The sequence below is a fragment of the Pongo pygmaeus genome, chromosome 2, assembly GCF_028885625.2.
Source record: "Pongo pygmaeus isolate AG05252 chromosome 2, NHGRI_mPonPyg2-v2.0_pri, whole genome shotgun sequence".
Taxonomy (NCBI): domain Eukaryota; kingdom Metazoa; phylum Chordata; class Mammalia; order Primates; family Hominidae; genus Pongo; species Pongo pygmaeus.
This window is the reverse complement of record NC_085930.1, coordinates 56,052,626-56,073,740: the sequence shown is the minus strand read 5'-3', so window position 1 is coordinate 56,073,740 and position 21,115 is coordinate 56,052,626. Positions and strand designations below refer to the sequence as shown.

Sequence of the window (21,115 nt, the reverse complement as noted above, 5' to 3'; positions counted from 1 at the left end):
TTGGAGACAGGCTGCAGCCAGGTCAGATGGCTGTGAAAGCTCCCCGGCACTTACTGTCCACTCCTGAACTTACTCTGGACTCAGGGCAGTCAGTCCATGGACCACAGGCCACACTGAAACAGCACACGCAAGCTGCCCATCACAGTGCCTGGCACGAGCAGGTGCTGAGGGTGAGAGCTGGCATTGCTCTTTTCTTAGGATCCCCTCCATGGTGAGCTGCTGTCAGTCCCTGAGAGCGCCACAGTGGGGCAGCTGCCCCTCTCCTTCTGTGTCAGGGGCGGCAGCAGGGCTGGGCAGTCAGAGGTGGCTCTACCCCACAGCAGTTCATGGCCAAGGCCATCAGTGGCTTGCCCTCTCTCCTCCTTTTCCCCCACAGGTCACCACAGACATGTACCAGGTGCTGGCTGCCAACACATACCAGCTGGAGTGCCGGGGCGTGGTCAAGGTCAAGGGCAAAGGCGAGATGATGACCTACTTCCTCAATGGAGGGCCCCCGCTCAGTTAGCAGCTGTTGGCCAATGGTGCCAGGCAGCTTGGCCTCCAGAGGCATGGAAGCAGCTTCTCTGTGTGCTGGGGGTGGCGGGGAAGCCATGCTCCAGCCCGCAGGGCTGCGCTGCTGAAATTTTCCACTTGGACTCCAGAGCAGCTTCTGCCTTTGCTGGTGGGCAGCGGCCTCTGTCCCAGGCCCTGGGGTGCCAGCGTCCTGCGAGCACCCAGCTGACCAAAGATGTTTCCCTCTGTAGAAGACTCTGCTAGACTGGGTCAGAAGCTTGAGTTTTCTAACAGGTGCTGCTGCACAGGTGGAAAGGAGCCGTGGGAATGTGTGTGTGGCACGGCCCAGACAAGGGCAGGGCTGAGGGAGGGACCTCCGACTCAGCTGGGGGTAGATGGGCTCGACTCTGGCCTGGGAGAGCCTAGGGGCCCCAGGGGTCTGCTTTTCTATGTGAGCCTTTAAACTTCAGACAGGCCACCACCCTGCACCTGCAGGGTATTTGGGGCAGGAGTGCTGGCTTTGGAGGGACTGTGGCCTTCATCGTGGTCCTCTGCCCACACCTCCACGCACACAGACAGTGCCCTAGGAGGGAAACAGAACTAATTACGAGGGGGAGGCAAGAGGACGCCAAGCAAGGAGTGGTGATTCTGAGAAAAATATTTATTAAATAAAACAAAACAAGTTCTCCGTGCCCTTCTTTAGACTATGCTAGTCGTATGCGTGTAAGAGACACACAAGCAAACGAGGACGCCACTCGGGGGGAGGGCGGGGATCCCCACTTGTCTTTTTTGTATTTTTTATTTTGTATTATTGAAAGCCTTGGAGATCTCACAGATATGCCAAATTCTATATTTTGTAAATTCTCTATGTCAGAAAACAGCTGTGCACAGCAGGGCGTGTGTGCTCATTTGTACTGTGTGTATGTCGGTGTATGTACTGGTGTATATGTGTGTGTGTGTTCATGCTGTGGAACTGGTCTCACACAGGATGCATTTCCGTCATTTCAGATTTGGCAGTTTTGGGTTTTCCCAGGTACCACCAGAGCAGTGGGTGTGTGCTTTTGGGGTACCATATGCTCAGATTAAGTAGGAGGATGCATGGACACATTGCCCCATCTTTCTCTGACACACGCACACGTGTGTACACACATGCACACACCCTCCTTCCCCTAAGCAAAACGCAGATGGAATAAGAAAACCAAAAGCTGCTTTCCCATCCCAGGCCGAGCTGGAACCAAGGGAAGCAATCTCATCCTGCAGCAGCCAGTGCGGCCTCCATCCTCCGCCCTCCACACCCTGAGATTTCAGACGTTTGCGGCTTACAGAGGCAGCTCCCACGGATTCCAGAGTGCTTACAGAAGGCCAGGTGCTTTGCAGGCTGGGGCGAGGAAGCCAAGCCTCCCTGGCCTACTCAGTTGGCCAAGGTGCAGGTGGCTCTTCCCGGAGATGTTCACTCAGACTGGGGGATGCAATGTGCAGCCTTCAGGTTTGAGGAAAGGGAGTGGCCTTGACCTCCACCGGCAAACCAGGCAGAGGAATGGGTAGAGCCCAGCTTTAGAGTCCACAGGGAAAGCTAGCAGGAATTTTGTTTTATTGGTAGGGGGGCAGTTAAACATACCAAGAAAAAAATACTATTTTTATAACCTATGAGGAAGGCATTTGGAAAATGATTACTCTAGCACAGAATTCAGTGGAATCCTTAGGGCCCATGGCCAAATCTTTCCATTGCTTCTCAGGTTAGAATGATCTTCACCTCCAACATGAGCTTGGAGGCGATGAGGTAGTGGCTCCATGCCAGCTGCCACAATGTGACTTTGATGTCCACCTGCACCACCTCTCACTGGGCTCTAGCACCACCCTCCCCTCCCCACACACCAATTGAACACAGCTCTGAGAAGCAAAGTGTGTGGACCCAAAACTGCCAAGCCTGAGTCTGTCCCGTGCTTCTGCTGCTCCATCCTTTGAGTTCTGCATTGCTGTCCTGCCGTCAGCCGCAGGAGGCCTGCTTTCTTCCAGCTGTTGTTCTCAAGTTCCCTGCCCCTCCACATCGCCCGCCAGTGGTGTTGGGTTTTCGTTCTGCTTCCAACCTGAGTAAAGTGTGTGTGCTGAGTTCATCACATGTTCTCCCATGGTCATGGCCTCCCGGCCCCATGGGGACCCCTCTCCCATCCCAGCAGTGACTGGTGACAGCGTGCAGGTGCAGTGCTAGCTCTTCGTTCCCTCTAAAGGGTGTGCACTCTTTTTATTCCTACTCTTGCAAAAACAGATACGATTATGATTTCCCATGGAAATTGAAAAGTCTATTTAAATAATTTAACTATTAAACACTTTCACTGGTAACGTGTCCTGGTCTGATTTGCAGCTTGAGCCAGGGGGGCCTGGCCCTGGGTTGAAGAACAGTGTACCCAGCCTTGGGGATGCTGGGGAGGGGAGCCGCAGAGGGCAGAGAACTCCCCTGAGTGGGGGACAGCACCTTGCTGTAGAGATAATGTTGGCTGAAGACTGCGGTCCTTGTGGCGGCCAGTGGGAGAACACTGGTGACCGTAGCAAGAGTCAGTGCATGGGGCTGGGGAGCAGGTGCACCCAGGGCAGGAGGCTGAGGAACAAGGGCTGAGTAGGGACCAGAAGTGAAGGGGATACAAAATCCAGGATCAGACCAGAAAAGACCAGGTCCAGGGAAGGATGCTCTAACATGTTTATGTGTTGGATGAGCCAAACACGTTTATATGCCACGGGAAAGAAAGGTGAAAACACAGGCATGGAACACAGATAATGGAAAGGACCCAGAAAGGTGAGTGGGGACAAGCTGCAGGCCAGAAGTGAACTGATTTGACCTGCATAGCTAATAATGATGGCACTCTCTGTGTGCCACACTGGGATATGCACCATACAAACATTATCTCATTTAATCATACTGATGAAGGAACTGAGGTACAGAGAGGTTGAGTTATTTGCCTAAGGCCACACAGCTAGTAATGAACAGAGATGAGTTTCAGAGCAGGCCTGTCTGCCATCAAACCCCATGCAAGGAACCTCATGCAGACCTAGGACTCCTCTCCCTGCTGAGAGGAAGGGAGAGGTGGTAGGGGAGTCAGGGGCCCTGGTCAGCACTTCCTGCCTGCTGTGCCATCAAATGCCAGGTTATATTTGGGTTAAGGAAAGAAATTCAGAGGGGGTTGCTCACATTAAGTTGAACACAGGTGTAAATAAAGGCAGCAGTGAAAAAGATTTCACAGCTTCACTGACCAATAGCCATGTGGGGACATAGATGTGACAGTCCTGGGCATGTGGCCAAAGAAGGTAGACATCATTAGGACTTCAATGTGCCTGCAGAAAGATGTCATTTTACTGAGGTAAGACTTTAAGTCTGAGAAATTTTCATGCGGGAGTACATTCATTAGAAAAGGAGACCAAATGATAAAATGTTCAAACTTTAGGGGCCAATTGGCCTACGTGGGAACCTCAGCTCCTGAAGAACTTCCACCCTGCTGTAGCCAGTAGAGACTAGGCCCTCAGGCAGGCTCCATGAAACCACGCATGTAGATACCAAGGAAATGCAACTCAAAACCAGCAAAAGCCCTTTCCAACCCCATCCCCACTGAGCTAGTCCCAGAGAACCTACTTGTTTCTCCCTTACGAGGGTCTTTTTTCCAAAAGCATATTCATATCTAGAACACTAATAAGCAAAAAGTTTATTTGAAAAGATGCTTTTGATAGGTGGGGTGAGTTTTGAACACCACTTTAATGCCCACTGACAGCAAACATCACTAAAACCAAGACCAGACTTTGGCCAACATGGTGATGATTTGACTGTAGTGTGATGTTAGCAGCTAATTAGTGGGAAGACAGTGAATCCTGGTGCATTGGAGAGGCTGAAAGTAAATATTCACCAGCTAGCCACGTTACTCTTAAGACATTCAAAGTTAGAAATACATTCACAGAACTTTTCCAAAAGCAAAATTACCTGAGTGGCATGTAGTCAAATGACGCCAGGAGCTGCGGGTTTTCCATAGTGCTGCAATGGCCACAAGCTGTTCATCAGCGGGATATGAGCTTCCTGGAGCCTTAAAAAGGTGCTGAGCCCGGGTCCCTGCAGGGCAGGAAAGCCTTTTCAAGCATTTCAACATATAGTGTTCACAAGTGCTGAGCAGATTCTCACTGCTGCCTGAACAAAAGAACGACGATGGCAGTGACAAACACGCTCTGAAATCCGGCAGCTTTTGAATTTGTCTAAATCCCAATCACACACTAAAGAGAACAAATGCTGTCCAGTTCACCTTCAGAGGGAAGGGACTGACAGGGCTTGGCCGTGCTGGCCCTGGCTGCCCACCGCAAGGCCCCCATCACTGAGCACAGGATCAGGAGGAGAGTTGGAAGGGCTGCTGTTATTTATAGGTGTGGGGAGGGGGAGGGCACAGCAGACCAGAGAGACCATCCCGCTCCATTTGGATGAACTTCACGGTGTGTAGAGAGCTTCCACACACATTTTCTCACCTGTGCCTCCTCAGGTCTGGGAAGCCATTCGAGAAAGGACCAGAGCCTTGCCCGAGGCCACCCTGGTACTCAGAGCAGTCCCTATGGCACTAGTCCAGAAGCACTTCTGTTCAGGGTGCCCATCTAGCTGGGTACTGAAGAGCGTGGCAGGAACAGCGGGCTCACCACTCCTCAAGGTTAACAATAGATGAAATGAGATCCGATGACTAAAGTGGGCTTTTCTTGTCCTTCCAGATTTTCACAAAAGCCCTCTTGGTGGCTTTTCATCCCTGTCTTGGGAAGGAAAATGTGATATTGGCTGTCCTCTCGCCATCTTTCTTTCCCACCTGCAGGGACCCTGCTTGACAAGATGGACATGAGCAAAGGCAAATAAGGGCATTGGAATAGCCGGTCTCCAGGCTCTCTCCCTCCACTGGTACTCCCTGAGTCTAAATATTTGTGTCACTCTCTATCCAATCTTCAAGTGCCAGACCACATGTATGGTGCAAATGTAAACACAATCTAATTAAGACATTAAGATTTAGAGCCAAAGGCACAGAGACAAATGAGGTAAAAGCATCGTGCCAAGGGGGATCTGTGGGAAAATCACCTTCAAACCAAAGTCAGAACCAGCCCTTGCTTTGTCCTCCTGCAGACACCAGTCTGGCCCAGCAGCGTTCACAACATCATCACAGACAGGGGTGTCTCCCTTCGAGGGCCCCATTCAGGAGTGAGGGGTGAGTGGAGATCAATCCAGGTTCACAGAGCAAGCAGAGGGTCCAGAGAGGGAAGGGGAGGAAGACGGTGAAGAGAAGGATAGGATTCACCTAGAGTTGAGGGCCAAGTAGGCAGGCATCCTGTCCCCCACGGGATTCCCAGCGCCCAACCTCACGTGCCCAAGTGTCTAGTGAGCAGAGCTGAGCCACTGAGGGCATTTGCATCCCCAGGGCCTCTCTCTCCTACTGCTACTCCATCAGGGCCATGAATTTGAAGGATTCTCACTGGAATCCATAAGGGGGACTATCACTGTGTTTTCCCTTGACCGATTTCTAATTTAGACCTGCCTGGAATCTCAGGTTTGTCAGTATCTCTGGTTAGCCTGAGACTAGTTCTCTTACTTTGCAAAATTGCTTCCCCACTTTGTTAGCTATAGTGGCAGTCCCCTCCCGGCTCACATGGGTTTTTTTGGAGGGTGCCTTTTGCCTCAGATTCTTTTAAAAGCCATGTTGCATCTGTGCAATTTAAGAGCGCCTTTCAGCTCTCACGTCCCCAGCATCTGCATGATACTGCAGCTGAAGGCTGTGGCTGCCTCCCCACCCCCCTCACCTTCCCATCAACGCGTGTGCACACTCACGAGAGCCCTTAGAGTGTGGGCACGAGGGCTGCCGCCATCCATGAGCAAATTGTAGATCAGATTCGAATGTTCCAAGTCAGGTGTGTTGGGACCAAAATGCTGGTTCCATGCTGGATAGGGCAAGGTTCCTAGAGGCACCTCCCTCACTCACCAGCACCCCAGTGCCTGGGAGACTCTGCAGGTACTGGCAAGCACAGCCTACCACTCCCAGGTGTGTGACACAGGGCTTCATCCTGCTTCCTTCCCTCAGGAGGACTTTAAGGTGGGCAAAGCACCTGGCATACAGCAGGCATTTGGCAAATGTGAGTCCTTCAACCCCCTCTTCTCTCTTTGGATGCACCTCCAGTGCCCTGACCAGAAGTCTGCCCACAAGTGCCTGCCTGCTAGATATTTCAATGGGATTCTTACTTAAGTGGTGGCTTCTGAAAAGTTTTGTGCAATGATTTACGACATTCAGGGGCATTTGCAATTTAAAAGACTCTTAGCACCTTTAACTGCAACAAGGAAGACCACAACGTGGTGGCAAACGCTTTCCTAGCACTTGATGTGCCAGTCTCTAAGTGCTTTACGTTTACGCACTCCATCATCACAACACTGCTTTGCCAAAGGTACGATTATTATCCCCACTTTACATCTGCGGAAACTGAGGCAGAAAGATTAAGTAATTTGCCGAGGTCACCATGCTAGTAGAAGAGAGAGCCAGGGATGATTCTGGCTCCAAACTCTTAAACACTATTTTACACTGTGAAAAGTTCCCTTCTATTTTTTGGTTAATGTTTTCAGAGGGATCACAAATTCCCTAATCACCTAACAGAATTCCCATTAAATGACATCAAGTCAAAGAATCAACCTATTCTGGCATTTTGCTAGGAAAAGCAAATGTTTGTAACAACCAAATCACCAATAATGCTTTTATTTTCCACATCAAGTCATTAATTTATGTTAGTTTTAGTACAAGTACTAAAATGTATACTTCTTGCCCTAATAGCTAAGGTATACATAAGCTTCACCATACCTCTTGCAGCCATCTGTCTGTCCTATGTCATTGTTACAGAGATTTTAGGAAACTATTTTATTCAACCTGGGACATCTATACTGTGGGAGTTAGCACTGACCTGATCTCTTATTTAAAAGTAATGTATATTACCTTTACATATATTCCTTATATATTTAAACATATTTCCACGTTATCCAGCTTAAAATCACATGGTGGTTAAGAGCATGAGTTCTGAGTCAGATCTGGACTGAAATCCTGATGCTACCACATGGGTTAGGTTGTGATTGTGGTCAAGTGACTTAACTTCTTCATGGCCCAGGTGGCTCATTTTTAAAAGAGAAAACCTTCATAAATGCTTTCAGTAAAGATGACATGCTTAGCATAGTGCTTGCCACACAGTATACACTGCCATTTCCCCCTTCATGTCTGCTTCATCTGTTCACACTGCTGCTAAAACAGTAAGAACCCAGCTGTCGTCAGTCACACACGCAATCCCTAAGAAGTGTCTTTCTGAGATGCACTGTGGCATAGAAAAATGAGCACCAACTTGTAAGCGACTTAAACCCAACTCCAAATTTGAACTTCACATCCACCACTAAGTGTCATGCCATACGAAGACAAGTTCTTGACCTGAGTCTTGGTTTCCTCAAATGAAGATGAGATAGTGCCCTCTCCACCTCATGCTGCCATAAGGATGAACTATGGAGAGCCCAGCACTAGCCCAAAATGAGCTAATAAGCATTCTCCTCATTAGTCCTAGGCGCTGGAGGGATTCAAAGTGCAAGAGTGAAATACTTTGTTCATCTTTAGGCAAGGTCCTTTGCAACCCAACCTCAAAGAAAAGTGCTGGCACAAAGAAGGTAAGCAAGCAAGGCAGAGCTGGGGAGGGGACACCAGGAGCAAATGGGGAGTGGAATGCCTGAGTCCTGCTTCCCGTTGTCAGGTGGTGCCTGAATGTGCTTTCTGTTGGGTGATGCTTGTATGGCTGTGCTGTGAGATGCAGGAGAAAGGGGCGAATGTAAACTGTGGGTGGGTTTGGGCTGAAAATACTGTTTGTTGCCAAGGAAACACAAGGAACGATTCATAAGGCTAGGATATTGATTTCAAAAACTCTGAGAACTAAGGCTGATCTCTGAGTTTCCTAAAACCCCCAATTGTGCTGAGACGACTGATTACACATCAGCATTGCCAACGCACAAGAAACATGAATGCCCACGCATCAACACCACTCACTGTTAACAAGCAGGAGGATGTGCGCCACGTGGCTTCCAACCACACAGTGTTTCCACGTTTCTTTTGATTTCATCTGCTAAATAACCTAGAAAACTCAGCCACTCGAGAAAGAGACAAGAGTGGCAGCCAGTTTTTCTCTTTGGAAAAACTCGATGCTTAAACAGGAGGCTGCAATCTGCTAGCATTCAACAGCAGCCCCAGAACATTAATGATCACACACCTCCAACCTTACCGGTAATGCTCAGAGTGACATTCTCAGCTCACTCAGTCCTTTTACACAAACTCAGTCACAACCCTTGGAGCCGGGTTTCTTTTGTTAACTTTTAGCGAGGATATTACTAAAGTCAATTTAACCCTAAAATCAGACCTTACTTTACCACAGCATTTTTAGGGAGAAAGACTTTGGTTCCTTAGAGATAATAAGGCAGAAAAATACCACAAAGCATTGAACACAGACAAAGAATGTGGCCCTAAAGAGTGACCTATAACTTGTGGTAAGGCTAAGTGTTCAATGCGGTTTTGAGTGGTGGCTGCTCTTGAATGTATGTGTTCTTTTACCACACACTCCACAGAAGTTCTAACTCTTACAGTGAACCAAAAGTCTGTTAAAAAAGTAACAAGGAAGGTGTACACACACACACACACACACACACAACCTTTGTTGAGTTCCTTGGAAACCCAACAGCTCAGAGTATGACCTTAGGTCACTTAGTAAACCTTTTGAAATGAAGGCCAAGCAATTGCCTTTTAGGGGAGGAGCTGACCTCAGAAGCCACGGAGGTTAGGTCCCTTATGACAAACTTCTGGTCTCTGTGGAGCCCTGACGAAGTAGGAGTCTAATGGGGTTCCACATGCAGCCTAACAGAAATGGAGCCGTCCATCTCTCCACACTAGATTCCACTGTGGAGACCACATTTACTGCAATATAAATGTGCTAATCCAGGGATAGCACACTCACTTTCAATCTTATAAATTACAGAATTGGGTAAAGGTTCTCCATGTCTTAAGGCATGTGTCTCAAATGATTTTCAAGTTTAATACTTGTTTTCAGCTTAGGATTCTTACTTATGAAAACAAAATCCTTTATTAACCACACCTACACAAATCCCCCCAAATCCTGAAATGGAAGCCTTTGAAAGCTGGTACAAGGTAAGGATCCAAGGCACAGTCATAACATGTAAATGTGTGAAAATCGAGAATTCTGTTCATTTTAGCACTTCACAGGACCCCCAGTGAGAACATCTTTACTAGAAGGCATCAGGAAAGGCTCTCCCCTAAGGAACTGGTATGCTTTTCACCTACTGATAGGGCAGTGCATAACTTATTTCCCTACCCTTAGCCTTGATTTCCAGAAAGTTCCAGAGTCAAATTTTACATACAATAATGTATGTAAACCCTCCCTTCAATTTTCATTTGTTTTTCTTCCCTTTCTGTTCATATTTCATTAACATGGCTGTATATGTCTTTTCTTGGTATGCTGCTTTAAGTGCTTTTGGGAAAGAGGCCAGGTATTAATGTAAATATATATTTCAAATACAGACCGAAAAAAGCAAGCAAATATTGCAATTATTTTAGTATATAAAAGAGGGTATCTTTGCTCTCATGGTACACCTTAATCAAAAAGCAGTATTTAGGAATTATCTAAATTAAAATAAAATACACCTATTAGGATAAAATACTCCAGCAGCAGGCCTGGACTCACCAATTTCAGAACCCCTCAACTCCTTGGCTTTACCAAAAACAGTCATATTCCCTGAATATAACACTGGTCACCTTCACTAGTTCTATGCTAATGCGAAGAGCCCTGCACTAGATCAGGGTTGTGTGTGCTTAGCTATGTGAACTGGGTAAGTCATTATCATCTGATCACCTCTGTGTCCTCCCCCTTAGAATGAGGGCAGCTACTACTGCTCCTATGCTACAAAACTCACTATGAGGAGGTAAACTCAGGCTTGCTCTTAGAAGTGCAACATAAACAGAAGATCATACACCATGGAGGCCTAAAGTGATTCTTTCTAAAGAGCCTAAGGACTTTTTTTTTTTTTTGAGACAGAGTCTCACTCCATCACCCAGGCTAGAGTGCAGTGGTGTGATCTCGGCTCACTGCAACCTCCGCCTCCCGGATTCAAGCGATTCTCCTGCCTCAGCCTCCCAAATAGCTGGTACTATAGGTGCCTGCCACCACACCCTGCTTATTTTTTTGGTATTTTTAGTAGGGACGGGGTTTCACTATGTTGACCAGGCTGGTCTCAAACTCCTGACCTCGTGATCCACCCACCTCGAGCTCCCAAAGTGCTGGGATTACAGGCATGAGCCACCGTGCCCAGCCAGGACTTCTTTACACCAATTTCTTTTTCTAAATTCACAGTTCTTTTTTTGGCAGCATGATACAGGTAGAGAAATGATATAAACACGGAGATACAGGCACCAAATAATGAAAGAAAACATTTCTATACATAAAACATTTATACCTGTTTTCATTTTTTTACATTAAGATGTAAATATCCTCTTATCCAAAAGAGCCAGTGAAAAAATAAAAACAAAAACAAAGTAAGCCTTTAAAAATAGTTGGGGAGGAGTTTTCAAGTGTTCTTGCTGAATGTATCTGAATACCAAACATTGTAACTCGTCAATTCAATGACAAGGAGGTAGCTCCTGAACCAAACTGGTGCGAGCTGTGTCAATACAGAGCAAAATCTCTATTAATCAGAATGTTCCAACCTCCCTATTTACAAGAAAACTCTGTTTTAACCATTAGTTTAGAAAACCTTTCTTTTTTGAGACAGAGTCTCGCTCTGTCGGCCAGGCTGGAGTGCAGTGAAGTGATCTTGGCTCACTGCAACCTCCACCTCCTGGGTTCAAGCGATTCTCCTGCCTCAGCCTCCCAAGTAGCTGGGACTAAAGGCACGCGCCACCACACCCAGCTAAATTTTGTATTTTTAGGAGAGATGAGGTTTCACCATGTTGGCCAGGCTGGTTCTCAAACTACTGGTCTCAAGTGATCTGCCTGTCTCGGCCTCCCAAAGTGCTGGGATTACAGGCGTGAGTCACCGTGCCTGGCCTGAAACCCTTTGTAAATTGAACCACTTCACTTTCCTGGCTACAAAATGCCCAACACAATTCAATGGTGTTTTGATGATTCAGGATCTTGTGATGCCTTGGGGTATCTCTCAGAATATGCATACTTTTGTTAGAGGAGAAAACTGGAGCCAACTAGTTTCCTGTTTTACATGAATCCCTGATATCATAAGCCTATTGTCTTCCTTTTACCTCATTCTCCTAAGAGGGTGCAGACTAAGGTTCTAGTTAAGCAAGATTTTACAGTTCTAGACATATCCACAAATACCGGTTCACGCAAACAGGACAGTTCACTAACTTTTTACCCTCTGGACTATTTCTTCTACTTAATAAATATGCCCAGTAACAACAATTACAATGTAATGGGATCTGTTTTTCTGGATGATATCAAATTTCAGTATCCTATGAATTCCTTGTTTGAAATATTTTCTTTAAAAAACAAAGGAAAAATCACTCATGAAGATGACTTCCAAAACCATGAGAGTTATAGATTATGCTAGTGGAATCAAACTGGGCTTCCTATATTATTAATTCATAACTGCTTAAACAATCTTTAAAATGTTATCAAAAAACAAGTAAGTTCTCTCAGATACTAGGGGCTTAATTCCTTAAAGCCATAAAATAATGAGTTGCTAGGAAAGCCACCTTCTGATTCTTAGTACAGTCAAGCACTTCCATAGTGCAGGACCCATGCCACTGGTGGCACACAACATGTCTTTAAGTCATGCACAACATAGAATAATGCTGAATCACAGTGAGAATGTCATTCCCTTTACAGTTTCCTTCTATCCTCTGACTATTCCAGAGACAGTGCCTCATGCTGGTGCTGGTAACATCTCCCTCACTGCCACAAAGAAAGAGCCTAAGATTCGGAGGCTTTCTAGGCATTAGTTTCTAGCTAGAACTGAACAACATTTTTTGTGTTCATTTTATTTATTTTGTGGTTACCTTTTATTTATGGCAAACTGATACTGGTTTTCCACTTGGAGCAGGATTCTTTTTTTAAAAAAAACTTTAAAATTTAAAAGATAAATATTAAGAAAACAATACAAGTAGTACTAAAGAGACTGAAGTTTGGGAAACAACGGCTATAGTCTGAGTCATATTTTTTAGACGTGATTTCAAAAGAAACAACAAACGTGGATTAGAAAGGAAACATCCATTACTGTATTTTCAATACTTGTGATGTTCCAGAGACGAGCTCATCACAGCCTTCTTCTACATCAGGTGATTTCCAGAGTTAAGATTCAAGCAAAAATATAAAAGTAAAAAGAACCAATTTCACACCATCTTGGACTTTATAAACTCTTAGTACCATAAATGTGCAAATAATCTGATATTTATCACAGTCATTTATTTAAAACATAAACTTTCCAATTTCTGCAGCTTTTTATTTGGTCTATACTAAGGCCTCACAAAGGCAAACTCAGGTTGTAGACTTCCTCCTGCCTGGTCCTCAGAGCAATACCACATCTATTTTCTGAACTCTTCAGGAAGGATTCAGGACTGCTGGCCAAGACTTCCAATGGCATATGACTGTTCTTCCACTGTTATGGCCTTGAAGAGAGAAATCTCCTCCTCCTCTGAATGATAATCTCATGGCCAACGTTCTTCTGAGAGGACTCTTCCTAGCAGGTCTTCCATGCTCACAGGCACACCATGCTGATTTTAAAAAAGGAAAGTTGGAGAGAAAGAAAGCAGAGCTTCTCCTCTGTGGGGAACAGCTTCTTCATCACAGTGGCAGTTATGATATGTTCCCTTCTTATTCCCCTGAAGCCAAGGCAATAGATCTGAAGGATGGTGTCAGACATCATAATCGGGAGCCTTGCCCTGGGCCTGCCTTAGCCAGATCTGTAGTGTAACAAATGCTCCCACAGTCACATGAAAGAAAAGCTGCCAGAGGTTGCGCAGTTCATAGAGATACATGTTGCATAGACAGATTAAGCCAAAAGTCAAAAAAGATTTGACATTCCGCCAGCCGGTGTAGTAGACAAGCAAATAACACTGTTCAAAATATAAAAATGAATGATGATTAGGGTTACAGGAAAAGAAACAGATGTTTCTAATATAAAATTGTAACAGGTCAGAGAGTATATAAGAATGGATAAGGTTATTTTTTATCTAGGGATAAGATAATGTAGCATATATCTAAGACATTCAGCTATGAAAGTTTCACAGTTTGAAAAGGAAATAGACTTTTCCTCTTATGTTTTTCATTTTTCAGAAGAAAAGCATTTTGTATCATATTTTAAATGGAAGTACAATGGAATGACTTCCTTGCAAACAGGCTGAGCAAATTCCCCATGGTGACAGGCAACTAAGAAGCATTCCCAGGGTCTGCGAGTGTTCCATTCTCACCCAGGAAAATACAAAAAGCACATACAAGCTATTCTACAAAATGGACTCTTATATAACCTGAGTCTGAGTATTAACAAAATCCACAACATTTTACTAGTCCCCCACTGAGTACAAGGAACTATGCTAGGTACAGCATCTGACTGAACATTTGAGGGAGAATTCATTCAACAAATATTTACTCAGGGCCTGCTACAAGTCAGGCATTGTTCTTCAGCTGTGAGTAAAACAAAGCCCTTGTTCATATGGATATTAAATTTTAATGGGGAAGAATTATAAATGTATTTTAAATACATAATATCAAACAGTTATATCTTGAAAAAGAGAAAGCAGGAAAAAGGGATAGGGAATAAGAATGACAGTGGGTGCTATTTTAGAAGAAATAGTAAAGAAAGTACTCCCCTGCTCACCGCTCCTGCCCATCCTGGCATTCACCCTTTACTGCTTTATTTTTTTCCACAACATACTATAAACATAGTTGAGAAATGTGCTTATTTTGTTTGTCATCCATAGGCTTTCAATAGAATCTGTTTCATGAGGGGTGAGATTTTATACTGTTATTTACTCATTTATCTCCAGTGCCCAGAACAGTGCCTGGGACATAGTAAGTGCTCAATGTGTTGAGCGAATAAACTGTTTTCTAGAAGATGTCTAAAATCCACAACCTGGTAAGTATAGGAACCACAAAGTTTAAAGAGAGAGGCCCAAGTCTCTCTGTGAAACTGTATCCAGGCTTCAGAATGTGAAGGACATACCAGTGTCTGTTATAATGCAGAAAGAATGTGGAAATGTTCTGTTAAATATGTTTAGTTCTTATACAAATTTGGACTGTTTACTTAAAAAGAAGACTGCTATCCAAGCAAAATGAATTGGAAGTATTTATCAGTGATTTTCATCATATAAGATTGAAAAAATAGAAAAAAATAGCTTTTTCTTTCAAAATAATTTTAGATTTAAAGATGCAAAAACAGTTCCTGTATACTCTTGACCCTGTTCCCCCTGTTATCCTCTTATGTAATCATAGTATAATCATCAAACCAGGAAATGAACATTGATTCAATACTCTTAGCTAATCTACAGACTTTATTCAGATTTTGCCCATTGTCCCACTGGGGTCCTTTTTCTGGTCCAGAATCTAATCTGGGATTCTGTATTCTATTAATTGTCATGTATATTCCAATCTGTAACAGCTCCTCCATCTTTTTTTTAAAAAAACTTTCGGCTGGGCACGGTGGCTCACGCCTGTAATCCCAGCACTTTGGGAAGCCCAGGTGGGCGGATCACGAGGTCAGGAGATCGAGACCATCCTGGCTAACACAGTGAAACCCTGTCTCTATTAAAAACACAAAAAATTAGCCAGGCATGGTGGCAGGCGCCTGTAGTCCCAGCTACTCGGGAGGCTGAGGCAGGAGAACGGCATGAACCCGGGAGGCGGAGGTTGCAGTTAGCCGAGATTGCGCCACTGCACTCCAGCCTGGGTGACAGAGCGAGACTCCGTCTCAAAAAAAAAAAAAATTTCATGTCCTTGACAGTCTTGAAGAGTATTAATCACTTATGTTGTAGGAATGTCCCTCAACTTGGGTGTGTCTGATGTTTTGTCAAGATTGAAATGAGGTTATACAATTTTGGCAAGAATATCAGAGGTGATACGCAATACATGTTATTACATATTAAATTAGATTACTTAATAAGGTGGTATCTATTCCCTTTGCAATTATTGTCTTGGGGGCAGGGAGTTGAGATTATGTGAATATCTTATCTCATCATACTTTTGCCCATTAATTTTAGTATCCATTAATGATTCTTGCCTGCAACAATGATTACTGTGGTGTTTGCTTAATGGTGATTTTATATTTCCATTTTTTATCTATATTTATTGCTTGGAATGCTACTGTAAAAATGAGCTAGCTTTTCCAGTAATTAAAAAAATAATATATATGTGTATGTATATATATATATACATACACATATATATATTTAATTCATGGTTTTCCAGGGCTTTTAAAATAATGGGTCTCTACCTCACATATTACTTATTAATTACAAAGAAGAAAAAGATATATTTGCAATGGGGATCTGGTAGACACCATCTTAACCAAATGATCAAACTTATCACGTTTCCTGACTGAAGCAATGAGAGATATTCAACATATTATACTATACAGCACTGTTGCCAGAATATTTAACCTTAATATAATCATGAGTAACAGACTAATCCAGATTGTGGTACTTGCCTGAACTATGGTACTTGCTTGAACTCTTAAAAAAGTCAATGTTATGAAAGACAAAACCAAACTAAAACAGAACAACAACAAAAAGGCTGGGAGACTGTATCATAGATCAAAAGGTACATGACAATCAAATGAAATGCATAATCCTGGATCAGGAGAAATATAGCCACAGAAAACATTTTGGAGACAATGGAAATAATCTGAATAGGAATCCTATATTAGATAATATTGTTATCAATGTTAAATTCTTAGATGTGATATGAAGTCCTGGCTATGTAGACAGATGTCTGTATTCTTAGAAGATACATCATGAAGTATTTTAAGGTAAAAAATATCATGATGTCTGTAACTTACTTTAAAAACAACTGCTCAGGGACTTCTGTTTCTGGGAAGATGGAGTAGACACACTTTTCCCTGTTTCTCCCACTAAGTACAAATAAAAACACTGGACATTATAAGAAGACTGAACTGTGGAGGAAAAACAGACAAATAAAGGATCTTGAGATCTAAGAATGCCACAGTGGTAGGTTCTCTGAGTTTTCTTTTTTGCTTCATATATCCCAGACTTGGAGCTGAAGAAGCTGGCAACTAGAAATGCCAATGCATGCATATCAAAACAAACAAACAACAAAAAAGACCCTCAATAAGATCTTGCTCTCTCTGGTAAAAGACCAGGAAAGAGGCACCTTAGCAAGACAGAAAACTTTTAAACAGTAACTATTATCCTCTAGCCAAACATCACACAAAAAACCCCTGTGACCCACCCATACCCACACCATCAAATGTTGAGAGCCTAGAACATTGTAAGCAGATGCTCTAACCCTTCAGCATGGCTTCAGAGAAGGCAAGTAGAAGCCAGGACTTTCATTCCCACTAGATGGTAATGAATCCCTCCTCTACCCTCTTATTGTGATATCAGTGGAGAACACGTGGGACTCTGGACATCCACCTTCACTTGACAGTAACAAGATAATTCATTTCTCATCAGTAACAAGACAGTGGGATTCTCATCAGAAACCACAGAGGCCAGAAAAAAAGTAGAACATTTCTCAAGTGCTGAAAGAAAAAAATGCTGCCAAATCCAGAATTCTGTATTCAACAAAAATATCCTTTAGGAATAAAAGGAAAATAAAAACATTTACCAGATGAAAGATTAAGATAATTTGTTGCTAGCAGAGCTACCATAAAAGAATGGTTAGAGGAAGCTCTCTAAATAGAAAGAAAACAATTAAAAGGAAGGAATCTTGAAACATTGGGAAAGAAAAAAGGACATGGTATGCAAAAATATGGGTAAATACAATAGGCTTTCCTTTTCCTCTTGAGTTTTCTAAATTATGTTTGATGGTTAAAACAAAAATCATTATAACACTGGCTGATGTGGTTCTAAATATATGTGGAGGAAATATCTAAGCCAATTATAAATAGGGGAGGGCAAAAACACATCTAGGGAGATAAGGTGTCTTGAACCAGTAAAATGTTGACACCAGAAGACCATGAAGAGTTAAGTATGTATTACATGATGCCTACAGCAATCATTTAAAAAGCTATACAAATAGATATACTAAAAAATACTACAGATAAACTGAAATGGAATTATTTTAAAATGTTAAAGTAACCCACAGGAAGATAAAGAAAAAAGAAAAAAAATAAGCCCTAATATATCCATAATTACATTAACTATAAATGACTTAAGTACAGCAATGAAAAGACAGAGATTGGCAGGAGATGAAAAAACATGAATCAACTCTATGCTGTCTGTCAGAAACTCACTTTAAATAACATAGGAAAGTTCAAAGTAAAGGATGGAAAAGGATATATCACATAAACAGTAATCAAAAGAAAGCAAAAGTGGCTATATTGATACCAGATAAATATCAAAATATTTCAAAGCAAAGAAAATAACCAGGGACAGAGAGGAACATATATAATGATAAATGGGCTCACCCACCAAGAAGACACAGCAATCCTAAATGTGTACGAACCAAACAACATAGCTACAAAATATATGAAGCAATAGAACTGAAGTACAAAATGGAAAAATCTATAATCCAATACTCTTCTCTAGCCAACTGGTATAACACTAGACAGAAAATCAGCAAGAATATAGAACTTGACAATACCAAGCAACATGATCTAAACATTTACAGAACACACTCACCCAATAACAGTAGAATATACATTCTGTTCAAGTGGCTATGGAACATATAACAACAAGACAGACCACATTTGGGGCCATAAATGAAACCTCAACAAATTTAAAAGAAGTGAAATCACACAGTGTGTTCTCTGATCACAATGGAATCAAACTAGAACAAAGTAAGGGAAAGATAACAAGAAAATCTTCAAACATTTAGAAGTGAAACGATGAAATTCTAAATAATCCATAGGTCAAAGAGGAAGTCTTAAGGAAATTTTAAAAATTGAAATAAGAGAAAATGAAAAAAAAACATATCAAAATTTATGGAATACAGCTAAAGAAGTGCTAAGACGGAAATCTTTAGGAGTTAGTGCATACATTATAAAAAAGAAAATTCTCAAACCAATCATGTAAGCTCCTACTTCAATAACCTAGAAAAAGAAAAAAATAAATGCAAAGCAGGCATATGGAAGAAAATAGTAAAGATAAAAGCAGAAATCAATAAAATTGAAACCAGAACAACAGTAGGAAAAAACAATAAAACAAAGATCTGGTTCTTGAAAAGATCAATAAAATTAACAAGTAAGACTGACAAAGAAAAAGAACATGCAAATTACCATTATCAGGAATGAAACAGGAGATATCACTACAGACCCTACAGACATCAAAAGGTCAAGTAAGAGAATACTACAACCAACTTTAAACACATAAATTTGGTAACTTAGATAACATGGACCATTTCCTCAAAAAAACACAAACTACCATAAATTCACTCAACATGAAACATAATTTGAATAGTTCTATAACTACTAAGAAAATTTATGACTTATACTGCTACAGTAATCGAGACTATGTGGTACTGGTGGAAGGATAGACAAAAAGAAATCAATGCAACAAAATACAGAACCCAGAAATAATCTCACACAAGTATGTCCAGCTGATTTTTTACAAAGGTGCAAAAGCAATTTAATGGAGGGAAAAAAATTGCCTTTGCCATGGATGGTGCTGGAGCAATATAGACAAAGGAAACTTGACTGAAGCTAGCTAAGTCTCACATCTCATACAAAAATTAACTCAAAATGGATCACAAACGTAAAATATAAAACTATAATAAAAGGTCTAGAAAAAACATAATAGAGAAACTTAGGGTAGGCAAAGAGCTCTTAGACTTGACCACCACAAGCATGACCCATAAAAGGAAAAACTGATAAACTGAACTTTATCAAAATTAAAAACTTTTGTTCTGTGAAGAACCCTGTTAAGAGGATGAAAAGATAAGATATAGACTGATCTGAAACCATTTAAAAAAAAAAACAACAAAAACACTGACTGGGAAAAGCCCTGTTAAGAGGATGAAAAGACAATATACAGACTGATCTGAAACCATTAAAAAAAAAAAAAAAACACAGACTGGGAAAGGATACCTGCACACTTCCTTTCTGACAAAGGATTAGTATCTAGAATATACAGTTGTCCCTCAGTATCCATAGGGGATTGGTTTCAGGACCTCCCTCAGATATCAAAATTTGTGGATGTTCAAGTCTCTGATATAAAATGGCACAATATTTGCATTTAATTTATGCACATCCTCTTGTATACTTTAAATAATCTCTAGATTACTTATAATACCTACTACAATGTTAATGCTGTTATACTATATTCTTTAAGGAATGAAAAGAAATAAAAATCTGTACATGTTCAGCAGGGATGCAATATGTTTCCCAAATATTTTCAATCCATGGTTGGTTTAATCCATGGATGCAGAACCCACAAATATAAAGGGTCAATTGTATAAAAAACTCTTTAAGAAAAACAGTGAAAAAACAAAGAATCCAATTAGAAAATAAGCAAGGCCGGGCACGGTGGCTCACGCTTATAATCCCAGAGCTTTGGGAAGCTGAGGTGGGTGGATCACCTGAGGTCAGGAGTTCATGACCAGCCTGGTCAACATGGTGAAACCCTGTCTCTACAAAAAAATACAAAAACAAACAAAATTAGCTAGGCATGATGGTGGGTGCCTGTAATCCTAGCTACTCAGGAGACTAAGGTGGAAGAATCGCTTAAACCCGAGAGGCAGAGGTTGCAGTGAGCCGAGATCATGACATTGCACTTCAGCCTGGGTGACAGAGCAAGACTTGTCTCAAATAAAAAAAAAAAAAAAAATCAAAAGATGTAGACATTTCACTGAATATACACATGACAAATACATGAAACAATGTTTAGCATCATTAGCTAACGATGTTAAACAATGCAAGTTAAAACCACAATGAGCTATCACCACACACTTATAGGAGTGGCTAAAATAAAAAACAGTGACAATATCAAATGCTGGTGAGGATGCAGAGAAAGTAGATCACTCACACATTGCTGGAGGGAATGTAAAATGGTACAGCTACTCTGGAAAAGTTTTTCAGTTTCTTAATAAAACTACCACATAATCTGGCAATTGTACTCCTAGGCATTTATCCCAAAGAAGTGAAGACTTATGTCCGCACAAAAACCTGCATATAATTGTTTATAGCAGCTTTATAATAGCCAACATTTTAAAACAACTCAGATATCCTTCAATAAGTAAATGAAGCTGGATGTTGTGGCTCACACCTGTAACCCTAGAGCTTTGTGGGGGCTGAGGTGGGAGAATTGCTTAAGGCCAGGAGTCCACGACCAGCCTGGGCAACATAGCAAGACCCCATCTCTACAAAAATAAATTAGAAAATTAGCTGGGTGTGGTGGCACACACCTATAGTCCTAGCTACTCAGGAGGT

The 21,115-nt window shown here is 42.2% G+C and overlaps 2 protein-coding genes across 7 annotated transcripts in view; one reads left to right on the top strand and one right to left on the bottom strand.

Moving 5' to 3' along the window:
* Positions 1–2,832, top strand: part of ADCY5 (adenylate cyclase 5) — a 166,981-nt gene extending 164,149 nt beyond the window's left edge. For all 3 annotated transcript variants that reach the window (XM_054480641.2, XM_054480640.2, XM_054480639.2), the window contains one exon: positions 377–2,832. In XM_054480641.2, the coding sequence (XP_054336616.1) occupies positions 377–505 (129 nt within the window). In that variant the 3' untranslated portion in view covers positions 506–2,832. The remainder of the gene's footprint in view (positions 1–376) is intronic.
* Positions 2,833–12,541: 9,709 nt separating this feature from the next.
* SEC22A (SEC22 homolog A, vesicle trafficking protein) overlaps positions 12,542–21,115 on the bottom strand; it is a 70,319-nt gene continuing 61,745 nt past the window's right edge. For all 4 annotated transcript variants that reach the window (XM_054480634.2, XM_054480633.2, XM_054480637.2 and 1 more), the window contains one exon: positions 12,542–13,631. In XM_054480634.2, coding sequence (XP_054336609.1) covers positions 13,431–13,631 — 201 coding nt within the window. In that variant the 3' untranslated portion in view covers positions 12,542–13,430. The remainder of the gene's footprint in view (positions 13,632–21,115) is intronic.